Raw genomic sequence first — 20,978 nt, forward strand, 5'->3', positions numbered from 1 at the left:
ATTACATGTTATTTGAAACAAACCTACACTTTGAAGTGCTCAACTTGGATCGTAAATCCGCAGCACATTTTCATGCAATACAAAAAGCACTGGAGATTAAAATGTTTAACGTATAGCACTTCATCTACGGACTTATGGCATGTTCACTTAGGGCTACAGCAAAAAAAATAAAAGGTATATATACAGTCTCTCTATATATCTATCTATATAGCATCAGTAATTATGCCAGAATGTGCTTCACTTTATAAATCCCTTGAAATGTGGCCTGGAACTGTCAGTGAAAAGAAGCACTTCAAGGAATACGGAAAAAAAAAAAAATATTATAATAAAATCTATAAAATAAAAAATGTTTTCATTTAGACAGGTGGCTTAAAATATTATTAGCTGGTAAAACACACACAGAACTCCCAATTTCTTTGGGATTGGCTGACAATCTAATGTCTGTAAGGGCCCCCAAACCTCTACTGTTGGTAGAAAGAAGGATCAGCCATGCTGGATAAAATATGCGATCCTTTACTTCTGCAGGATACTCTTGTCCAGCTGGGGTTTATGTCCCTTTTATTTTTTATTTTTGGTTCATTCGGCCAACAGCTCTCTTGCATGTCTGGCCACCATAGTTCAGCATTGAAGAAAATTGTCATGTATTTTACAATGAACATACATGGCCCAACTGGACCTGGACAATAAGTCCTAATCTGTTGGCCACTAGGGATAAATAAGGAGAAACATGTCAAGTTCTCAATAAGAAGTCCATGAGCTAGGGCCCCCAATGACCACTACAAAGTTTTCTTAATGGTGACCGGTAGTATTATTCTAAAAAGATTCGTTTGGACTATTCTAGAAAGTCATGAACATTCATCTCAGGAGATGTAATTATTATGCAAGCGGCATACGATGGCTTGAGGAACACAGACCTAGAATTTATAGGAAGATCTGAAACTCTTAACTATACTCAAATACTCAAGCCATGGTGGCACCTCCTGAGTTTAACGTTAACATTTTTAGTATCTAAGGCTACTTTCACACTAGCGTTTTTTGCAGATCTGTCATGGATGCCAGAGAAAACGGATCCGTCCCCATTGACTTACATTGTGTGCCAGAACGGATCCGTTTTGGCTCCGCTTAGTCGGGCGGACAGCAAAACACCGCAGGCAGCGTTTTGGCGTCCGCCTCCAGAGTGGAATGGAGACTGATCGGAGGCAAACTGATGTATTCTGAACTGATCCTTTTGCATTTAGAATGCATTAGGGGAAAAACTGATCCGTTTTGGACCGCTTGCGAGAGCCCTGAACGGATCCTACAAACAGAAAGCCAAAACGCTAGTCTGAAAGTAGCCTAATATATAAAGCTGAGTGTATATGTGTATGTCCGCTAAAGGAATCTGCACCGTCACATTTACAATCACAAAATCTGGCACGCAGGTACATCAGATGTCCGGGAAGGTTTTAAACCGGGTCTCAGCTCTCTAGGACGTACTGTTCCTGAGATATTCCCCAAAAATGCATTAGCTAGTAGAAGCCTGGTCACAGGACCCTTATCAGCCAATAGAAGCTCGCAGGCCCACAGTCTCCACATACACACAGTTTTACAGCAGGTCAGCATTAAAAGGGGCAGGGCGCTGTGGATGACACTGTTAAGGGAGCAGATTGCTGTGGAGGTCACGGTTCAGGGGGCAGGTAGGGTGGCCATTCAGGCCACCCTAAAAAACCCTCCCCGATCCGCTTAGGCCACACACCCTCCAACTCTGCAGCCAACGGGGATTGAAAAAAATAAAATAAAATGAAGGTAAAAATACACTTCTTTCAGCTGCAGGGGTCGAAGGGAGGATGACTTTCTCCCTGCAGCTCACACTGAGACAGCACAGTACTGCTGTCTGAGAGTGAGCTGTTCAAAAGGACATCCCTGTGTCCATCCAGGCCCTGCACTGAACGGAGGACAATGAGTCTGAAAGCCGGACTGTCCGGCCTAAAAACCGGACCTCTGTCCACCCTAGGGGCAGGCTGCTGTGGAGATCACAGTTAAGGGGAAGGTCCGCTATGAAGGTCAGTGTTAAGGGGCAGATTGCTGTAGAGGCCACTGTTAAGGGCATGGGGTGTTGTGGAAATTACTGTTAAGGAGATGGGTTACTGTCGAGGTCACTAATTAAGGGGAGGCCGCTGTGGATGTCATTGTTAAGGGGGGCGGGATACTGTGGAGGTCACTGTTAAGGGGGCAGGGAACAGGGGAGGTCCCTGTTAAGGGGACGGCCGCTGTGGAGGAGAGTATTAAGAGAGTATGTAGAGCTCACGGAAGGGGCAGGGTGTTGTGGAGATCACATGTTAAGGGAACGGAGCTCTGTGGAGGTCACTGCTAAGGGGGCGGGGTACTGTAGATTAGAAAAGCTGCAAGTGCACAAATTTTTTGGTTAAAGGGTTTCTACCACTTCAGTATGACCAAATTAGCTTTCAGACACTAGCGATCTGCTAGTGTCTGATCTCCATAACCATGCAATTCTTAGACCTTTGTGTGGAGCCGTTTCATTAAAAAACTTTTATTCCTATGCAAATGAGCCTCTAGGTGCTATGGGGGCATCTTTTCAGCACCTAGAGGCTTGGTCTACTCACACTGTATGCCCGCCCATCTCGTCTTGAATGCCTGCCTCCATCACAGCCATCGGACGAATCCACGCGCCTGCGTCGTTCCCTTCTGTCATCGGCGCAGGCGCAGTGAGTAAATGATACGCTCCTGGTGCCGGATTCCTCACTGCGCCTGCGCCGACTACGTCACAGTGAGGAAGCCGGCATCAGGAGAGCGGCCTTCACTCACTGTGCCTGCGCCGAAGACAGAAGTGAACGGCGCAGGCGCGTGAATTCGTCCGATGGCTGTGATGGAGGCAGGCATTCAAGACGAGATGGGCGGGCATACAGTGTGAGTAGACCGAGCCTCTAGGTGCTGAAAAGACGCCCCCCATAGCACCTAGAGGCTCATTTGCATAGGAATAAAAGTTAGTTTTTTAATGAAACGGCTCCACACAAAGCAATAAGAATTGCATGGTTATGGAGATCAGACACTAGCAGATCGCTAGTGTCTGAAAGCTAATTTGGTCATACTGAAGTGGTAGAAACACTTTAATGAAATTTCATTATGTTCCAGTACAGGATTTTGGTTACACTTGATAATGACTATGAAGGACAGCTGCAAAAATGTGCAGTGGACTGCTAAAACAGGATCTGGAACCCATGTCTGCTTAGCATCTACCTGCATTCCCCTTGTAACAAAAATTCTAGAGCATCTTTTCTTATAACTCTATAATGTGCCATGCATTTACTATACCCGCTAGACATTATGAATGAATTGCTAGCAGCTTGCAATAGAAGTGCAGCTGGGTGTCACCAGTTTGGGGGTGTCCCTGCACAGTCTGACACTATCCAGTGCTGTCAGTGTCAGCCTATGCAAGGCTGCCACCCCCCACACTGGTAACACCCATCTGGACCTTCATTGCAAACTGCTGGCAATTCATTCAAAATTTCCAGCAAGAATAATAAAGGAATGAGTCATAAGAATAGATGCTCCAGAACTATTACATGGGAAATGCAAGTAGTTACTAAAACACACGTCAGGGGAGATGACAGGACCTCTTTAAGTGAGCCACAGAGCAGCTCTACCTCTTGGGCACCCATATCCACTCAGAGGGCTCTGCTAGTAATCACCTCCTAGTGGACCGAGGCAAAGCTATTCTGCATACAGCCATTAGAAAAAATATAAACATTTTTTTTTCCCGTTTCAGTGTCTTTTTTCATGCTGCCCGCATGTAGATCCATTCTAATGGAATATACTATTTTCTTATGTCCATTCTTAAAAATAAAAATGTCCTACTATAGTCCATATTACGGACAACGATAGGACAGTTTTATTATGGACTAAACAGTTCATTCTGCAAAATGCCTAAAGCACATGGCCAATATCAGTGCTTTGCGGAGCCGCAATTTGCAAAACTGCCACTGGTCGTGTGCATGAGCACTAAGGGAGAGGCTCGTTTTCCCAATCTGTGGTAGCGTAAGGTTGGTTAAAAAAAATAAAATAATAAACTGTTGTGAGCTGCACGTGAAAAACACAGAGAAAGTAACAGTTATTTTGCACTAAGTAAAAAGGTAATTAAAGAAATCAGAAGTAGGAGGATTTGCAGATGCCGAGCGTTAGGCCTCATGCACACAGGTGTTGTGCGGCAGTTCCGTGCATTGGGGACCGCAATTTGAATGGGTCTGTCATCCGTCCACACCGCAAAAATAAATAAAAAAAGGCCCATTCAAGTGAATTACTTGGCGCTCACCAGATTCCCTCAGCAAATAGCACTTGAGTTTTTCCGTTCTAGAATGTTTAACCTGCCGTGGTCATGCACCAACATCATAAGAGTCATACAATAGGCAAGTCCTTAAAAAAAAAAAAAAAAGAAAAAAAAAAGAACATACAGGTGAAACTCGAAAAATTCGAATATCGCGCAAAAGTCCATTTATTTCAGTAATGCAACTTAAAAAGGAACTGCATTAATGCAGCTTAAAATTAGGTTCAATATTCTAGGCTCAAAATGTCTCACTCTAAATTAACCCATACCCCCTGAGCAAAGGGTACCTCTAAATTGTGACTTTGGGGTTTCATAAGCTGTAAGCCATAATCATCCAAATTATAACAAATAAAGGCTTGAAATTTCTCGCTTTGCATGTAATGAGCCTCTCTCATATGTTAGTTTCACATTTTAAGTTGCATTACTGAAATAAATTAACTTTGCACAATATTCTAATTTTTCGAGGTTCACCTGTATATTTGTAAATAGTTACACACTCTACCATTCGGAGCTGCATAAAAAAAAAAAAAAATATATAGATATTTTTAATTAAACTTCAAAATAACTAAAAACTGAAAATATAGGAACCATTAATAGAATTAATCACCCCTAATATTTTAAAGATTACATCAATCCTAATAGATATAATACACCATTTCATATAAAAAAAAACCTCAAAAATATATTTTAAAAAAAGGAAGAAATATAAATATATAAAATGTATAATCTGAGAAAGTTCAGTTCCCTAAACTGCTAATTAATGTCCATTAGGTTGTTCCATGATTTTGTCTGAGTAAAAGCAAAAGTTCATATTTCACGTTATTAGTCCAGAAATATATTTATCATACCCCAAAAAAATAGTTTGTGAGAAGCAATAGAAAAAATAAAATGAATAAAAAATAAAATAAAAATAAAAGTGATAAAAAGTTGCAATAATAAATAAGACTCATTTGATTGCGACTTCAATTCATCCTTAGTAATCCATGATTTGTATGTCTGATGATCGATTATATCTATTTAATTAAATAATTTTCATTTCATTTATTTAGTCCATTCCAAATCCCGGAAGTGACCTGGCACCAATTAATTATTTTATTGCTGCTATAAATACGATGGAAAAGATGCAGGCGTGTAGTTTTCAAATTTTCCTCATTTTCTTCACTATGCCAACCAATTTTCATAGTCTTTCCTTCTTAACATGAGGCACAACAGCATCTTGCATGGCAAGTACAGCACAAAGGGCTATTCTCTACTGTGGATGAAGTCACTATTTATACCTCTCCTGCTGTCAGCTGTTCTCGGGTGATTCTGACAGTAATATACCCTTGGACTCCATATCTTTTAGCTCAGTGTCTCAGAAAATGGATACCAAACAGTGCTTTAAGAGCTCTAAAAACCACTTTGAATGAAATCTTTAGCGGAGACTTGTGATTCTGGTCATCACTCTTTTGGAGGAATCAATAACGGTCATTGAGAAATGTAAAGCACCAGTGTCCTGCAGGTGTTATTAGCAGCCCAAAAGGGGGGTACTGTTCTCTTAGAGAAACTAGGCACATTTCTATCACAACCTTCCTATTACATGCAGGAAGGCAAGGCACAAATGGAGTAATACATTCTTTGGAGGATGCTGAGGAATATGACCGCACTATGACGATATAATGGACCATATACAAACAGATATTACAATAAATATACAAAGAGGTTGGCCAGCCTTGATGTCAATCGGAGCATCTCTGTCGTAATGATCATACTCCATGAGAAGGCTGAAGGAGCTGTAATTCTGAGGCAGATTTCCAGCGATTGAACTACACCCCAAAAAGTGATTAGCGGCGCTGAGAGATGTTGGACCCTGAGAATCAGCTGGTGATTGCCTATTTTGAGGATAGGCCATGATTTAGTTAAGGCTGGACAACCACTTGAAAGGGCCTATACTACAAAGGATATTTAGTTCCAGCGGATAGGTGACAGATGTCTGATTACTAGGACCCCCACCGATAAGTAGAACTAGGGTCCCAAGAACTCCCGTTAACCCTCAGTGGACAATATCAGGGAAAAGAAGTTTGCAAGGAGCTGCAGTTGAGCACATAATTTAACTTCCATTCTAACTCCTCTTCACTAGAGTCATGTGCTCGAACCCCCATTCTAGTCACCAATGGCAGTCAGAGTGGTCAGACAGTTTTCGGTCTTCTAGAAAGGTGATAATTGTTCATGGTGGCACAACTCCTTTAAACCTTTACAAATTTAAAATCGCCTGTGGGTTGTAGATGCTATTGAGTAGTAATAAAGTTTGCGAATATGGTTGTAATTTTAATAGCTTTCCATAGTCCCTTTATTACATGTAACTGTGGACTGGAGAAGGTCTGGATCTCCGTTACCAGCTCAGAAAACCCTTTAGAAAGGCACATTTGTGCACGAGGTAGAACTGCCACACACCTCAGATGCATTCCCCACTAGGGGTGGAAGATGTTTGGATAGAAAAACTGCCAAAAAGCTAAAACATGGCTGATGGATTAAAGTTCAATGTACATGAAAAATCTTGTCAAATGTTTGGACCTCATCAATAACGTATTATGGATTACCAGTGAACGGCAATAACTTTTCTGCAGAAATGTGAAAAGTCACATCCAAAAATCCATCACTCATGTATCTTTTATACACTTTCCAAGTGGTGTCTCTGTAGAAGATGGAAATCGGGGTTGACTTCTGTTGCCGATTTGTGCTGAACTGTGGTACAGGCGGTCTCAGAACAACCGCCAAATTTACATGTCATGTCCATCACCTGTACATGTCCTCTACAGCCACCTTCTAGCTCTGTAACTGCTCATCTAAAGTGACATTCTAAATGACACAACTAGAGAAAAACACGTAAAGCCGTCCTTTTCAATTTGCCAAAAGCAGAAACTTCCTGACATGACCTCAAATCAAACAAGTAATTACATAATGTCACATTCATTGAAAACTTAGCAGAATTTCAGAAGCCTTTATTCTTCCTGAATATCATCCCGTCTTAGAACCGTCGATTAAGCTGTTCATCAAAAGGTGAGCTAGCAAGGTCAGCGAGGCTGTACCTCTTCAGCTATTCATTACCTATTCTCCAAGGTAATTAACAATGCCAACATTTGCATAAATCACAATCCCTCTGATTGTACTCTTATCCAGGGAGGAGGGGAGATTTATGTCAGCAACTGTTTGATTTTTACTTCACAAACTCACTAAAATGATCCCAACAATGTCACAGGCAACAGAACATGCCTTGTCCTGCAGCCAAAAGGCTGGAAACGCACAAGCTTTTATACTTTTGCTGTAATTACAGTTTTCATAATCTCCGCTTGCTGGTAGTGAATGGGAATGATATTTACATCCAGATTTTTAATATTGTGTAGGGACATATCTGTAATATACTTTATTAGGGAAAGAGGTTTCTTTGTACTAGAAAACAAGGTGTGAAGAGTCTACTTGGCAAAGATCTAACAGCATTGTTAAGGAGTGTGTCTTCAGTTCTGCTGAGCGCTAAGGCCTAGTCCACACTTCAGTGATTTCCATTAGTGATTTTTAAACCAAAACCAGTAATGGAGCCTTCATAGATAAGGTAGAATGGAAAGCTCTGCACTTGCTCTGTATTATGGAGCCGCAACTTGTTTAGGCTGAAAGTCACTGATGGAAATCACCGACCAAACACTGAAGTGTGAACTAGACCGAAAGATACCTGTGTGTAAAATACAGAGGCTTCCAGTGGCCTCTTGTCACTACCCCATTCCTTAGGTACATGTGCCCATCACCCAGCCCAATCTGACTGGCTACACAGATGTCTTCAGTGCTTAGTAGAATGCTGAAGACATACGCGCCTGAGCAAGTCTCAGCTACAGCTTTGATAAGATTACTTCACTGGTATAACTGATATATGGTATACGTTCCACCTATCAAAATCAAATCACTGTCGTTTGGAACGCTACATTTCAGTTAAAACTGTTACTTTATTAATCAGAAAAACAAAAGGGAAGGGGGACTAACCTATATTAAAATTCTAGGACACCATCCATTCAGTATAGGGTCGATATGAGGACCTATAAGCCGCATACACGGTAATTGCAGCTGCGGATGGGGTCACTAGAAATGCCGCAGGCTAGTGCTATACTGCAAGTGAAAGCAGAGGGCCATGGGGCCGTGCTAATTGATTCCACAGAAGTAAGCACTAAGGCGCGGTCAGTGTGCTCTGAATCACTACCAGCTCATGGATCCCTCGACTAAAGTTATGGATAGACTAATCCAGTGATAAACATCTGCCTGCAGAAGCCGATCTCAATTGAATCCATCCGTTCATGTGAAACGGATGTCTAAGAATCGGCCCTGCAGACACGAATCACTGGATCTAAGCTAAGCTGGGTGAAACAGACAGATCTGGATTGCTGTTGCTCATCTAACTGCAGAGGGCTGAGAACTGCAGACCTCAACTGCAGTGTGAGCGCAAAGCAGATACATATGAACATTGATTTATCCCCACACCACACTCGACGCGTTTCGCCATAAGGCTCGTCAGGAGCGTGTATCTGTGGTTAGCAGGATAAATATTCAAAGCTGCTGAGCCTCCATTACAGAGGCTGCAGCTGTAAGTACGAGGTGGCCGAACGCGGCCGCTCAGGTGCACAGAATATGAGGAGAGTCCTCCTCCCCTCAACTGAGCCCCGCCTGCAGAACGGCCAATGAGGATGCAGGAGGAGCGGCATCGCCGCATCATCCATCCCGCCCCCATTGTGCCGCCCCCTCTATGAGACCGGCCCAGATGAATGTAATAACATTCTACATTAAAGTTAGAGTAGATATATACGGCGACTTACTACCCTGGCAACGTTTGTATAGCTCCGATCGGGACAGGGATCATGAAGTGGTATGAACTACATTGTATTTTATTTAATTTTATTTATTTAATTTAATTAATTGAGGACATCAATCGGTGGTGGTGGAGACAATACAGGAGGGTCAAGAAAGACCCAGCAGCATTTTTACTATATGGCAATACTGTGATCAGGCTGATTTAAAGGGGCAGTGTATGGTATGATGTGGTATAAGTAATCCACAACCAATAATTACACTATCACACCCCTGGTATCTCCTAGCCCCCTCAATTGCCTAGGTGATCTAATGACAAAGTCATTAGTAGTCCATGCCGCTGGGACACACGGATCGTGGGCAGTATGTCATCACCCCTAATGTTCCCCCGTTGCACCTCAGCTCCAGGGATCTAGAGAAAACACACAAAGGAATTATACTCATTTAGTCCCTGGGGCTGGAGCGCACATAGGCGGTAAATCCACTGTGTCTCTTTTTGCAATAACCGCCTATCAAAGTCGCCTCCTCTTGGCGATCTTCTGACCACCTCCACAGCCTGAAATTTGATGACATCCACATCACCGTTGTGCATGGTCGATATGTGTCTAGCAATCGGGGTATCCGCCCCTTTGCGGATGTCATTTAGATGTTCTGCTACTCTTCTACGGAATTCTCTTGTGGTTTTACCCACATATTGCTTTCCGCAAACACAAGTGGCCAAATATACCAGGCCTCTTGTTTTGCAATTGACAAATGATCTGATAGTAAATCTCTGTTCGGTGACGCTACAGATAAATGTAGCGCCAGTCTGGATTGCAGGGCAAGCCACGCAGCTGCCACAGCGGAAGGTCCCTTTGAGGCTGGTACTCAGCCATGTGGATGTAGTCGGGCCCTGAAAAAAGCTGTGGACCAGGCGATCTCTCAAACTACGTCCACGTCTGTACGTGATTAGAGGTACATCGCCTATCATATCCCCAATATCTGGGTCTGATTTGAGAATACCCCAGTAGGTCGTCAGCAAGTCACGCACTGTGTTGTGTGCTTCATCATATGTGGCTATGATGCGCAACTGGTCCATTCCAGCCGATCCCGACCTAGGGGTAAGGAGGGCATCCCGGTTTTGTGCCAGTGAATGCTGGTACGCTTTAGTTAGTACATGTTGTGGGTACCCCCTACTCCTAAATCTGGTTCGTAGATCACTGGATGCCGTTCTGAAATCCGACATACTGGAGCAGTTACGCCTTACCCGAAGGTATTGCCCTTTTGGAATTCCCCTCTTCAGGGGCAGGGGGTGGCAACTGTCCCAACTAAGGAGGCTGTTTGTTGCAGTCTCCTTGCGGAACAGCCGTGTGCCAATATTGCCCATCCTGTCCCTGAAGATGGTTAAATCCAGAAAGTTGATTTGAGATTCCTGGATCTCTGATGTAAAAAATAATCCCATAGTGTTTATGTTCAGGTCTGAAACAAACCGATTGAAGTCCTCAACACTCCCAGGCCATAAAATCAATACATCATCGATGAAGCGTAACCACAAATTAATGTGGTCAGCCCATCTCTGATTATCCGCGAACACAACTTCACGTTCCCACCAGCCCAGGTAGAGATTGGCGAAGGTCGGGGCACAGGGGCTCCCCATCGCCACTCCCCTGAGCTGGTGGTACATGCGATGATCAAAGATAAAACAGTTGTGCTCAAGGACAAATTTCATTAGTTCAAGAATAAATTCGTTATTCTGCCAGCAATGGGTGCCACGTTGACTAAGGAAAGAGGCCACAACTCCACACCCCCTATCATGGGGTATGGAGCTGTACAAGGCCTCAACATCCAGGCTGGCCAGCATAACGTTCTCACCAAGATGTATTCCTTCCAATTTTTTGATTACATCCATAGAATCACGTACATACGAGGATAGGGACACCGCAAATGGTCGTAAAATCCTATCCACGTATGTACTGATTGGATGTGTCAAACTCCCAGTCCCTGACACAATGGGACGTCCCTTTAAAGGGGTAAGAATGTTCTCAGTGATAAATCATGTTATCGTGTGCTGGAATCAAATCCTACTGAGACGTTCAGGAGGCAATTGAAGGACCTCTTGGACACAGCACACGATCATGCCCTTATCAGTAGATCTGAATTTGAGTTTTTGTTTCCCAAACATCCCCAGATCCCTTGTTTCTAGGGGTTACCCAAGGTGCACAAGGGACTTACCCCTTTAAAGGGACGTCCCATTGTGTCAGGGACTGGGAGTTTGACACATCCAATCAGTACATACGTGGATAGGATTTTACGACCATTTGCGGTGTCCCTATCCTCGTATGTACGTGATTCTATGGATGTAATCAAAAAATTGGAAGGAATACATCTTGGTGAGAACGTTATGCTGGCCAGCCTGGATGTTGAGGCCTTGTACAGCTCCATACCCCATGATAGGGGGTGTGGAGTTGTGGCCTCTTTCCTTAGTCAACGTGGCACCCATTGCTGGCAGAATAACGAATTTATTCTTGAACTAATGAAATTTGTCCTTGAGCACAACTGTTTTATCTTTGATCATCGCATGTACCACCAGCTCAGGGGAGTGGCGATGGGGAGCCCCTGTGCCCCGACCTTCGCCAATCTCTACCTGGGCTGGTGGGAACGTGAAGTTGTGTTCGCGGATAATCAGAGATGGGCTGACCACATTAATTTGTGGTTACGCTTCATCGATGATGTATTGATTTTATGGCCTGGGAGTGTTGAGGACTTCAATCGGTTTGTTTCAGACCTGAACATAAACACTATGGGATTATTTTTTACATCAGAGATCCAGGAATCTCAAATCAACTTTCTGGATTTAACCATCTTCAGGGACAGGATGGGCAATATTGGCACACGGCTGTTCCGCAAGGAGACTGCAACAAACAGCCTCCTTAGTTGGGACAGTTGCCACCCCCTGCCCCTGAAGAGGGGAATTCCAAAAGGGCAATACCTTCGGGTAAGGCGTAACTGCTCCAGTATGTCGGATTTCAGAACGGCATCCAGTGATCTACGAACCAGATTTAGGAGTAGGGGGTACCCACAACATGTACTAACTAAAGCGTACCAGCATTCACTGGCACAAAACCGGGATGCCCTCCTTACCCCTAGGTCGGGATCGGCTGGAATGGACCAGTTGCGCATCATAGCCACATATGATGAAGCACACAACACAGTGCGTGACTTGCTGACGACCTACTGGGGTATTCTCAAATCAGACCCAGATATTGGGGATATGATAGGCGATGTACCTCTAATCACGTACAGACGTGGACGTAGTTTGAGAGATCGCCTGGTCCACAGCTTTTTTCAGGGCCCGACTACATCCACATGGCTGAGTACCAGCCTCAAAGGGACCTTCCGCTGTGGCAGCTGCGTGGCTTGCCCTGCAATCCAGACTGGCGCTACATTTATCTGTAGCGTCACCGAACAGAGATTTACTATCAGATCATTTGTCAATTGCAAAACAAGAGGCCTGGTATATTTGGCCACTTGTGTTTGCGGAAAGCAATATGTGGGTAAAACCACAAGAGAATTCCGTAGAAGAGTAGCAGAACATCTAAATGACATCCGCAAAGGGGCGGATACCCCGATTGCTAGACACATATCGACCATGCACAACGGTGATGTGGATGTCATCAAATTTCAGGCTGTGGAGGTGGTCAGAAGATCGCCAAGAGGAGGCGACTTTGATAGGCGGTTATTGCAAAAAGAGACACAGTGGATTTACCGCCTATGTGCGCTCCAGCCCCAGGGACTAAATGAGTATAATTCCTTTGTGTGTTTTCTCTAGATCCCTGGAGCTGAGGTGCAACGGGGGAACATTAGGGGTGATGACATACTGCCCACGATCCGTGTGTCCCAGCGGCATGGACTACTAATGACTTTATGTCATTAGATCACCTAGGCAATTGAGGGGGCTAGGAGATACCAGGGGTGTGATAGTGTAATTATTGGTTGTGGATTACTTATACCACATCATACCATACACTGCCCCTTTAAATCAGCCTGATCACAGTATTGCCATATAGTAAAAATGCTGCTGGGTCTTTCTTGACCCTCCTGTATTGTCTCCACCACCACCGATTGATGTCCTCAATTAATTAAATTAAATAAATAAAATTAAATAAAATACAATGTAGTTCATACCACTTCATGATCCCTGTCCCGATCGGAGCTATACAAACGTTGCCAGGGTAGTAAGTCGCCGTATATATCTACTCTAACTTTAATGTAGAATGTTATTACATTCATCTGGGCCGGTCTCATAGAGGGGGCGGCACAATGGGGGCGGGATGGATGATGCGGCGATGCCGCTCCTCCTGCATCCTCATTGGCCGTTCTGCAGGCGGGGCTCAGTTGAGGGGAGGAGGACTCTCCTCATATTCTGTGCACCTGAGCGGCCGCGTTCGGCCACCTCGTACTTACAGCTGCAGCCTCTGTAATGGAGGCTCAGCAGCTTTGAATATTTATCCTGCTAACCACAGATACACGCTCCTGACGAGCCTTATGGCGAAACGCGTCGAGTGTGGTGTGGGGATAAATCAATGTTCATATGTATCTGCTTTGCGCTCACACTGCAGTTGAGGTCTGCGGTTCTCAGCCCTCTGCAGTTAGATGAGCAACAGCAATCCAGATCTGTCTGTTTCACCCAGCTTAGCTTAGATCCAGTGATTCGTGTCTGCAGGGCCGAATCTTAGACATCCGTTTCACATGAACGGATGGATTCAATTGAGATCGGCTTCTGCAGGCAGATGTTTATCACTGGATTAGTCTATCCATAACTTTAGTCGAGGGATCCATGAGCTGGTAGTGATTCAGAGCACACTGACCGCGCCTTAGTGCTTACTTCTGTGGAATCAATTAGCACGGCCCCATGGCCCTCTGCTTTCACTTGCAGTATAGCACTAGCCTGCGGCATTTCTAGTGACCCCATCCGCAGCTGCAATTACCGTGTATGCGGCTTATAGGTCCTCATATCGACCCTATACTGAATGGATGGTGTCCTAGAATTTTAATATAGGTTAGTCCCCCTTCCCTTTTGTTTTTTTGATTAATAAAGTAACAGTTTTAACAGAAATGTAGCGTTCCAAACGACAGTGATTTGATAAGATTACTCTTTATACCTTAGAGCAAAGAAATATCTTTCATTAACAAAGTATATTACAAAAATATTTTACTTCCCTGTACAGTTACACTGTAAGGCCCCTTTCACACGGGCGAGTTTTCCGTGCGGTGAACATATTGCACCCGCACTGAATCCTGACCCATTCATTTCTATGGGGCCGTGCACATGAGCGTTGATTTTCACGCATCACTTGTGCGTTGAGTGAAATCCGCAGCATGCTCTATATTGTGCGATTTTTACGCGACGCAGGCCCCATAGAAGTGAATGGGGTGCGTGAAAATCGCATAGCATCCGCAAGCAAGTGCGGATGCTATGCGATTTTCACGCATGGTTGCTAGGTGACAGTCTATTCACTGTATTATTTTCCCTTATAACATGGTTATAAGGGAAAATAATAGCATTCTGAATACAGAATGCATAGTATAATAGGGCTGGAGGGGTAAAAAAAAAAAAAAGTTAACTCACCTTCTCCTCTTGATCGCGTAGTTCCCGATCTCTTTACTTCTTGCATGAGCTGTGGGCTAAAGGACCTGTGGTGACGTCAGATCACATGCTCCATCACCACGGTGATGGACCATGCGATTGGAGCATGTGATCTGACATCACCACAGGTCATTTAGCCCACAGCTCAAGTAAAGAGACCGGGAACTACGCGATCAAGAGGAGAAGGTGAGTTAACTTTTTTTATTTTTTAACCCTTCCAGCACTATTATACTCTGCATTCTGTATTCAGAATGCTATTATTTTCCCTTATAACCATGTTATAAGGGAAAATAATACAATCTTCAGAACATCAATCCCAAGCTCGAACTTCTGTAAAGAAGTTCGGGTTTGGGTACCAAAAATGCGCGATTTTTCTCACGCGAGTGCAAAACGCATTACAATGTTTTGCACTCGCGCGGAAAAATCACGCATTTTTCCGCAACGCACCCGCCTCTTATCCGGGTCAAAAATAAGACGCCCGTGTGAAAGAGGCCTAAAGGCTATGGACTAACATGCATGCATTTTTTATTATTGCTTTATTCATTTTGTGCTAAAAATATATTTTTTTACCTTGGTCTCTATTAAAAAAAAAAGTCAACTGTTTTCCTCTACAGTTTTCACTTTCCTCAAACTGATAAGAATTTAGCTATAATGAGTGCTTATGAGCTGCCAGGAGTTCAGAGATGAGGGCTACAGATCAAGTCAACAGAGCAGTTCTCTAACGGATTCAGCGTGACCTGCTAGTCTGCAAATGTGCTGAAAGTGAAAACTGTAGAGGAAAAAGTGTTGCTTTTTATTTTATTTTTTAAATCAAGACCATGTTAAAAAAAATATATATATTTTTTACCACAAAATGAGTAGAATGCCATAACAAAAAATTGCCCCAATTTAATGTGGTTTATTGGGGGTTTTAGAGTGCTTACTGTACATAATTATGACCTATCTTTTTCGGACATGATAGGTGATATGTCTGATCACTAGGGGTCCATTGTCGGTATCCTGACTGATCACTAGAATGAAAATGGTCTCAAGCTCCCTCCCCCTTATCCCCATGAACACAGTGAGCAGGTCTGTGCAGTCAGTAAGCCAAATATATGACTCCAACCACTCTGACTCCAACACCACAGAGCTGCTGGTTCTAACTCTTTTTATAGATTATCAAACATATATTGATAAAACTTAACATTTGTACGATTAACATTTCTGAGCATTGTAAAATTCCTATATAAGCAAATTTACAACAAACTATGCATTTAATAAATAATTTTGAAGTTGGTGCATTTATTTGGTTTTAATGAAGCGGTGAACGACTATGTGCACTGCCACTCCAATCAATGACTATTGGGCCGATCATACTAGACTTGTTCCATTCATCCACGTTATCACTTCGGTTGTGCAGGGGCTTGGGGAACTAGGGTGGTGCACACAGTGAGGAGACATTTGTCACCTATCCTGTTATGAAAGGGCAACACTTATGGCCTTGCACCATATGACACTATTAGACACAGTATGACACTATTGTTCTATTCCATGTGCTTTAGATTGAGCAATAAATATTTTTTTCACTGTAGACTGTGGGCTGACAATACACGATATTGGGTTCACAGGGGTGCACCTAGCCTTTATGCTGCCTGAGGTGAAAACTGAAATGGTGCCCCCCATGCTAATTTCCTGACATAACCCCTTTGCCACAATGAAAGTGTTCATTGCCCATGGCCCTTCTGCTGCCCCCTCTTGCCCCTACCTGGTGCTGCCTGAGGCGATCGCCTCACCTGGCCTCATTGGTGGTGTACCCCTGGGAAGGGGGGGGGGGGGGCAATAAAGAGGGCCACACAGAGCACAAACAATGCAAGGCTGACATGCTGGCTAAGAAGCAATTCTGTGTAATAAGAATTTGACACATGACCTGCAGGAAAACACTGACACACATACAGCATTAAGGCCTCATTCACACGAGCATTACGTGTCCGAATCTGATGGTTTTCCATGCAAGTTCAGTTCCTGAAGGCAGAGATGATGCGTGAGCAATCTACAGGCTCATTGTCCATAGACCCAATTTAATGAATGTGTCGGGATTCAGTCCGGAAGGAAAACTTGCTCCTGTTAAAGAGCCTTAACACGTATACCTTAAATGAACTCACCTTTAGGCATTTCTGCAGGCAGGTAATGGGGCTCTTGAGCGCTCACATGGTCCCAGTCAAAGTCATCATATAGATCCTGATGATAGTCGCAGGCTGCTGGCCCATCATCAAAGGTACACCCTCCTATAATAAAGCACAAACCATAGATTGTAAGCTCTTACGTTCAAGTACTCCCTCCATTTGTCTCATAGCTTGTATATTTGTCATTTTTCTTGTGTGCTAACTCTCCAATTGTAAAGCGCTGTGGATTATGTTGGCATGACATAAATACAGATTTTTTTACTGAGAGGATATAATTACAAGTTGATATTTTAAAAATGTATATAAGCACATAAAAAAACAGCTACAATCAGCTAGCCATCAACCCATGTGAGGATCACCGTTTTAAAAGCCCATCCTTCGCTGCATTTTGGGGGAGGTTTCACTGTATATACGGACAAAAAGGTAAATTCAACTAAAGTAAACATACAGCGTACAAAAGCTTCAGGAACAAATCAGCAACAGTTCACAGCAAGATAAACAAGAAAATTTTAAAACATTACAGTTTGTCTACAATTTCAACTAACTCAGCACCCGAAAGGGATAGTCCCAACTCCAAATTAAAATAAGATGAAGGTGCTTAAAAGGGATTGTACAGAACTAGAAACACAGCTTGAGTGAGGCATTGCAAATAAGCCCCATTGAAGTGGATGAGCCAGAGTTGAAATACCAGACAACCCATGGACAGTAGTGGCACCGTTTTGGGAAGAAACCAGCCATGTTTTTTTCCTAACCGTGTACAACCCCCCCTCAATGGTGCAGCAGATTCTTCATTTCAGCCCACAAATACAGTCGCTTTGCCAGTCAATTTCTGCAGTAATTTCTGTAACCTTCAAGAAGAACTTTATGCATGGAAGGAAATATGTTTTCCCTTACACTGGCCTTCATAACCCATTGAACATTCATGTCTTACTCAATTTCCAAATCAACCCTCATTCTCCTTAACCTCTGTCAAAAGATAGACAGATGCAATAAATTAACCCAAGGCACTATTTTTTCGGCATTATTGTTTAAACGGCTAATGTAATGGATGCTGAATGATAATTCCAGACAGACTAATGTTGTTATTAAAAGAACATCAATCCAGAAATGTAATCACAAAATTGCAAGCTTGGCATTAACTCAGGTTGGAAACCCGTAGCATCTCTCTGTTGCATGAAATTTCGACATGAGGTTCAATTGACTTATCATTAACCTTTGCACTGCCAAAAAGTTTATATACTTGCCCAACTCTCTCAATATTCACTTTACAGAATAGTTTAAAACATAGAAAGTAAAGTTCTAGCGCAATACATCTTAGGCTGCTTTCACACTAGCGTTCGGGTTTCCGTTCGTGAGCTCCGTTTGAAGGAGCTCACGAGCGGACCCGAACGCAGCCGTCCAGCCCTGATGCAGTCTGAATGGAGGCGGATCCGCTCAGACTGCATCAGTCTGGCGGCGTTCAGCCTCCGCTCCGCTCGCCTCCGCACGGACAGGCGGACAGCTGAACGCTGCTTGCAGCGTTCGGGTGTCCGCCTGGCCGTGCGGAGGCGTGCGGATCCGTCCAGACTTACAATGTAAGGCTACTTTCACACTAGCGTTCGGGCGGATCCGTTCTGAACGGATCCGCCCATAATAATGCAGACGGAGGCTCCGTTCAGAACGGATCCGTCTGCATTATATTAGCTAAAAAATGCTAAGTGTGAAAATAGCCTGGGACGGATCCGTCCAGACTTTCAATGTAAAGTCAATGGGGGACGGATCCGCTTGAAGATTGAGCCACATTGTGGCATCTTCAAACGGATCCGTCCCCATTGACTTACATTGTAAGTCTGGACGGATCCGCACGCCTCCGCACGGCCAGGCGGACACCCGAACGCTGCAAGCAGCGTTCAGCTGTCCGCCTGTCCGTGCGGAGGCGAGCGGAGGCTGAACGCCGCCAGACTGATGCAGTCTGAGCGGATCCGCCTCCATTCAGACTGCATCAGGGCTGGACGGCTGCGTTCGGGTCCGCTCGTGAGCTCCTTCAAACGGAGCTCACGAACGGAAACCCGAACGCTAGTGTGAAAGCAGCCTAAGTCAATGGGGACGGATCCGTTTGAAGATGCCACAATGTGGCTCAATCTTCAAGCGGATCCGTCCCCCATTGACTTTACATTGAAAGTCTGGACGGATCCGTCCCAGGCTATTTTCACACTTAGCTTTTTTAGCTAATATAATGCAGACGGATCCGTTCTGAACGGAGCCTCCGTCTGCATTATTATGGGCGGATCCGTTCAGAACGGATCCGCCCGAACGCTAGTGTGAAAGTAGCCTTAATGGCTGCTAGCGTCCCAGAAACACTGTAACAGTACTGCATTCCCAAAATCCAATCGTAACTGCACACAGTCATACTTATTCCCTTCTTGTATTCAGGCTCAGTGATGTACAGAGAATGCCACCAGTCATATCAGGCTCTTCTGTACACCCCCACATATAGATTATAAAATACGTTACACACTCAACATTCCTTCATAGTTATGTATGACATGTTTTCCCTCTGAGTGGAACCACATGGAAATCTTTTTTACTCCATCTCCCTCCTTCGTTCTTTTCTGACACTTCAGATGAGGACCTACCACGCTCCTCAAGCCCACAAGATGACACACATACACAAGCTGTTAAACACAAGAGACACTCCAGCCAAAAATAAGTCAGAAACAAAAAGTATGTAGTGCTCAAAGTTTCTAGAACATATTCAATAAAAAATAAAACCAAGCATAAGAACTTCTCTTTGTTGAGATTTTACATCTTATGAGGTTGGTCTCACCAATATAACTTACAGGGGTTATCCCACAAGGGACATTGATTGATCATCTTTCCACAAGGATTACTCTTAAAAGGAGTTATCCCACGACTAGTATAACAAAAAATAATAAATCGGATGACATACAGTACATGACACAAAGCTAGAACCAGCACCTCGCGTGGATCCAGAGATCTCCCCATGCATTGCTCCAACTGTTCCGCTATTAATTTTAAGCTAGCAGCTCAGGAGCGCATGTCCTGTAACCGTCACACCTTCTAACAGGAGCTATGGCTGGTGAAAACTGAAGGATGGTACTGAGCATGTGCAACCTCCATCAGTGAGGTGAACAGAGATAAAGAAAATAAACAGCTTGCAACCTTATAAGAGGTTATTGAATAGCTCAGTGGCTATACTACATTTTAATTACAGGTGCTGGTTTGAAAATGTAGATTTTTAATAGGACAACCCCTTTAAGGTTTCCTGACAGATTATGTCTGGGGTGAGAAGGAATGAGCACGTTTACACACTTAACCACCCAATGTCTTGACAGTGGGTGGTGCAGGTCCTCAGTGACGTCTTTTGGTGTTACTACAGCTGTAGGGGGTTAAAGGCTTCCCTTAAAAACGAAAGGGTCATTGGGTTTCCCAGTGACCCGATCAGAGACTGAGGGAGCGTTCTGCAGTCAGCACTGGGGACCTATGAAGAACATCAGGGCTCTCTCCACTGTAAAGCCTGCTGTTCGGGCACAGCAGTCTGTGTCACAGTGACACAGAGCATAATGTATTAGCAAACAGAAGTATGCCAATACATAAAAAGTCTGCATTAAAAAGTCAAAATCGTAATCTCATAGTGGAATTAAAAAAAACATTATAGTGTAATAAAAATGCATCCCTTAAAAAAAATTTACATTTAGTATAAAATACATCGCTGTCAAATGGGAAAATATAAAGCGCCCAATAAACATTGCATTTTTCACTATGGCATTTTAAAGGGGTTGTTCAGAGCTGAACCCAGACATACCTCCATTTTCACCCTGGCAGCCCCGCTGACTTGAGCATCAGAACAGTTCATACTCCGATGTTCTCCTTTGCCCTGCGCTAAATAGCGCAGGGCAAAAGCATTTTCAGGAGTTCCGGTGACGAACCAGGCGCTCCATGGGGCTGTCAGGAGGCCCGGTGACATTACCGGCACTGATGGGCGGGCTTTAGCGCTGTCCTAGCCAGTAAAACAGAGAGGGCAGCGCTAAACCACGCCCAT

The 20,978-nt window shown here is 43.9% G+C and overlaps 1 protein-coding gene across 4 annotated transcripts in view; it reads right to left on the reverse strand.

The window, feature by feature from the left end:
• The window catches only part of PTPRK (protein tyrosine phosphatase receptor type K), a 348,184-nt gene that overhangs the window by 290,656 nt on the left and 36,550 nt on the right, over nucleotides 1-20,978 (reverse strand). For all 4 annotated transcript variants that reach the window (XM_044291903.1, XM_044291905.1, XM_044291906.1 and 1 more), the window contains exon 2: nucleotides 16,916-17,038. In XM_044291903.1, the coding sequence (XP_044147838.1) occupies nucleotides 16,916-17,038 (123 nt within the window). The remainder of the gene's footprint in view (nucleotides 1-16,915; nucleotides 17,039-20,978) is intronic.

Source organism: Bufo gargarizans, chromosome 4 (genome assembly GCF_014858855.1).
Source record: "Bufo gargarizans isolate SCDJY-AF-19 chromosome 4, ASM1485885v1, whole genome shotgun sequence".
Lineage (NCBI taxonomy): Eukaryota > Metazoa > Chordata > Amphibia > Anura > Bufonidae > Bufo > Bufo gargarizans.